The sequence below is a fragment of the Hippoglossus hippoglossus genome, chromosome 1 (genome assembly GCF_009819705.1).
Source record: "Hippoglossus hippoglossus isolate fHipHip1 chromosome 1, fHipHip1.pri, whole genome shotgun sequence".
Taxonomy (NCBI): domain Eukaryota; kingdom Metazoa; phylum Chordata; class Actinopteri; order Pleuronectiformes; family Pleuronectidae; genus Hippoglossus; species Hippoglossus hippoglossus.
The window spans coordinates 14,217,645-14,221,715 of NC_047151.1; the positions used below are offsets into that span (position 1 = coordinate 14,217,645).

The following is a 4,071-nucleotide window of genomic DNA, read 5'->3' on the forward strand; positions in this document are numbered from 1 at the left end:
AACTAGTATTTTAGTTCTTTAAAAGACGAGCAAAATGATGGAGCCATGAAATTCAACAGCAAATGCATTCCTGACAACAGTCACCGAAGTGTGACATTAACTAAAATCATTCCTTAAGATCACAGAAGCCTAACAGATATTTATCTAGCGATTTAAAAGAAATATAAAATCTGAATATAAAATAGAACCAATGATAAAAAACAACTTGATTTCAACCCAGACTCCATCCTCCAATAGCATTTAACAATTGGATTTTGCATAGATGCTAACCTAAAGTTTTAAATAGAATTTCTTCCACAAACGTTTAAGATTAGAGGAAACAAGAAAGATAACGACTGAACTAATATTCTTGGGATGGGCGCTACGACCAGAAAATCTGCACGGTGCCATTAAGAGCTAACTAAAAAGGCCAACAGTTAATTTTTCAAGTGAGCACTTACGCACTCCTCTAACTTGACAGAAAATGTCTGGCTTACTCGTCAGCGTCTTCAAACTGGCCTGGCTCAGGGAGAGCGTAGTAGCAGGACATCTCGACAGGACGTAGGTGGCGTTTGGCCGGGCTGTAGTTGGCCGGCAGGACCACTTGGTCTCTTTGCTTTAGTGTCAGATCCCGCAAAGCAAAATGAAGCACATCCTCTGGACCTGGAGGAGGCACAAAACTCCAGTCAAACATCTGTACTACCTAAAACTTTTCTTATAGAAAAAAATAAAAATAAAACATATTGTGACATAAGTTGTGAAGGGAGACATTTTGGCAGAAAATGTTTTTCTTTACCATAGGGGCAGCACCCAAAGCACATCTCTTCCCAGCCAGTGACTGTGACGTCTCGGATCTCGCTCTCCCAGTCTTCCTCCTCTTGTGGCGGCACAGAGGCGACTTCAGTGTCTCTGTAAAAGTTGTCGGATCGGCTTAAACATTTTACCATGAGACAAATTTCGTCTTTGCAATGGGCAAGTCTTAAACCCATATCATTATTGATGGTGGAGACGTAGTAGTTTGTAGGCAATTTGCATGCATTTGTTTAACCTGAGCCACACCATACAACAATGATAGCAATCATCACTTCCATACAGGGTTCGTAGCCTGCAGGAAAAATAACATTTGATATATAATTTTTTTTAATGCACTGGTATCGGATAAGTACTCGATATCGGCCAATGTGCAAAGTCCAGGTAACAGAGATGTGCCTGACTCTTATGAGAGTTGTTAGCCCCAAATTAAAACTGCACCCACGTTAGCAGGTCCATCAAAGGGGAGGAGACAATGAGGTATTGTTAATTCTATGCCACACCCTGTCAATAGCTGCAATTGTCTTCATCTTATATCGTCATATTGGCTCAGGATTACTTATATAGGGGATCGGGTTGAAAACATTGAATAATAATGACTTGATGAGCATTTTGGCTGTATCATAAACCAAACATCAGGTCGGTGACTCACCTCTTCTTACGTCTGAACTTCTTCCTTCTCCTCTGGTCCTTCACTGCTGCTGCTGAGGCCGACAGGCTGGGCCCTGGTGCTGTTTGCTCACAATTACCAAGCAAAGCTACGATGTCTAGACTGGCGGCCCCATTGACTGACACACCATTAGAAATGTCTCTGCTGCTGACCCCGGCGGAGGCATCAGTCACAGCAGAAATAGCATCTCCTCGTTTCCTGAGCATCCTCGGGGGCACTGCTTTAGTACACTTGCCTCTGTGCCAGTGGTTCACATAACCATTAACCATGTGTTGTGGTTTGGTACCATTCAGGATGCCAGCTGGTGTGCTCTCACTGTTCTTAGCAGCAGAAGCTGGGCAGCGATTATGAGAGGCGGTGCCATTAACAATACCTGTGCCTGGGACATGACCATTGACCAGACCGTTTGCTTTACAGGTGTTGTGACGCGTTCCTCCTCTTCTACTCTTGACGTTCATATCAATCTGAGGCATCGCGTCACCTACAATGTACAGACAGAAGGTTTGATATAAAAGCAGCATGAAAGAAAGTTTAAATACTGGGTATTGTGGTCAGATGCAAGGATTTCTCAGTAAAGAAGTTGCAACAATTAAAACTGATGGCCAGAACATAGGCTCATGATATTCTGAACTTATCCAAGAGACTTCAATGTCTTTTATATTGAGGAACATCCTCCTTTTTTTTTAAACGTTAAAATGGGAATTACAGCAGATAGTGTCCTTCTCTCAGTCATGACACTGAAGAAGTCAACTTACTGAGTCCAAAATTTATTTCAAGTTAAAGTGGTCTAAGTCTGGTTCACAAACCTTTATTTTTAGTGTGAATGAGCAGTTGAATATTGATAGCTTGACTTAACACACAACATTTAAAGTATGAATCCTGTGATATTGTATATTATTTGTTGCTTATTCCTCTGTGCCATCAATTGAAACCACTGTTTAAAAATAATCTCCAGCTGGCGTTTGGCACACACAAGAATACAATAGAGTAAATAGGAAGACACAAGACATGACTTGGAATAAAGTTTCAGCAAATTACAGGGCCTGATTTATATTTTTTAACTATAAAAAAAATACCATTCTATAAGTGTATCACCCATTTCAAGGATTCACGTCTTTAGTAGGAATAATTTAACTTGGTTTTGCACATTTGATTGTTGCCAATGACAGAAATATAAAGATTTTAAAACATTATCATGTAATTTTTGATAATTATCATTATCATTAATCATGTAATTTATAAAATGAGCCATGATCCCATTTAAAGCAAATCAAACACAAAGGGGGGCACGTTTACTGTACATTAGCAAGATTTTACTGCTTCATCAGTGTGTGTGTGTGTGTGTGATGAAATCATTAGTAAACCATGTGTAGTGTGTTTCTATAAAAGGGGCAGATACACCTTCCTCCTTAATATAACGTGTATAAAGTTTTGTGATGGACGAGTACACTGGATTTATGAATAACAGGTCAACTTTGTAAAGTCAGTTTTCTCCTGTGTACCACCTGTTAGCTTAGCCACCTGCTAACGTGTCCAGTAGCTAGCCCTGCTGATTGACAGCTGTGGTCGTGTCCGCTGCTGCTGCTGCTGCGCCTCTGCGTGAACGCGGTTGCCATGGAGAAATATTTAAACCGATTACTTAAAACCAATCCAACAAGTTGAGGCTGAAACACGGAGCTCGTGTTCTCCGGTCTAACCCGCTGACCTCTTACCTGTAAGAGTCCTGGAGCTCAGCAGCAGTGACCCACACACACTGAGGGGGCGGCGGGTGAGCAGGGGGGGGGGGGGGGACATGTGCCGGTGGGGGGCGCCATTCCACCAAATACAAGTCATATCGGTTCCATGCTTGCCGGGTTGTTTGGTTTTTAGAAACCTACGGTGGCCGAGAGAGCTCAATGCACTACAAATGAAGCAGACGCATGCAAATAGGGAAAAACACGTGCAAATGAGGAAAACACAAGCAAATAGAAAAAAACTGATGCAAATTAAGGAAACAAATTCATCAAATTGAGGACACATGCGCTGAAAAGAAGTCACAACACACTCGAACACAGAAACACGCTGCAAATTGCAAAAAACGACAACAGATATATTTCAAGGGGACCCAAAAAAGTGATGAAAAAAACCCCTCTAGTTTAATGCTTTGAGAAGTCCCATCACCACTGATGAGAAGCAGACTTCAATATACACAAAGCATTAAACTACAGCAGGTTCATCACTTGCTTGTTTTGACTTTCTGCATGTGTCGTCAAATTGGTGATGTTGTTTTTATATTATCATGGATCGGTCAAATGATTTCTATAGAGAGTTACATGATGCAAAATCTGCTCATGATGCCATCCTGCTATCTCTCAAACGTTCTCCCACTGCAAACATAGTGAAGCACTACCTGGCACCTTTTGTCTTAGTCAGACTGCGGTATTAATTCGAATAACGTGCAATCATATGTTTCCTTGTTTGCCTGGATATTTGAGACAACACTGAAATAGATAAACATATCATTTTCAAGGTGGTAAATGTTTTTATTTACAGAAAAACAGTTTCATCACTGTGACGGTTAAGAAGAGAGCAGCAGCATTCACTGACAGAACAGAATAAGTAGATTTATCTTT

At 41.0% G+C, this 4,071-nt stretch overlaps 1 protein-coding gene across 1 annotated transcript; it reads right to left on the minus strand.

Moving 5' to 3' along the window:
- Window positions 1–426: 426 nt before the first annotated feature.
- On the minus strand, window positions 427–3,277 carry LOC117763239. Its single transcript, XM_034588240.1, has 6 exons — window positions 3,172–3,277; window positions 1,442–1,940; window positions 1,054–1,084; window positions 940–951; window positions 776–887; window positions 427–642 (listed from the first exon to the last, which is right to left on the minus strand). Exons 1-6 carry the CDS (start codon window positions 3,251–3,253, stop codon window positions 473–475), a joined length of 906 nt encoding a protein of 301 aa, XP_034444131.1. The 5' UTR covers window positions 3,254–3,277; the 3' UTR covers window positions 427–472.
- Between the last annotated feature and the right edge of the window lie 794 nt (window positions 3,278–4,071).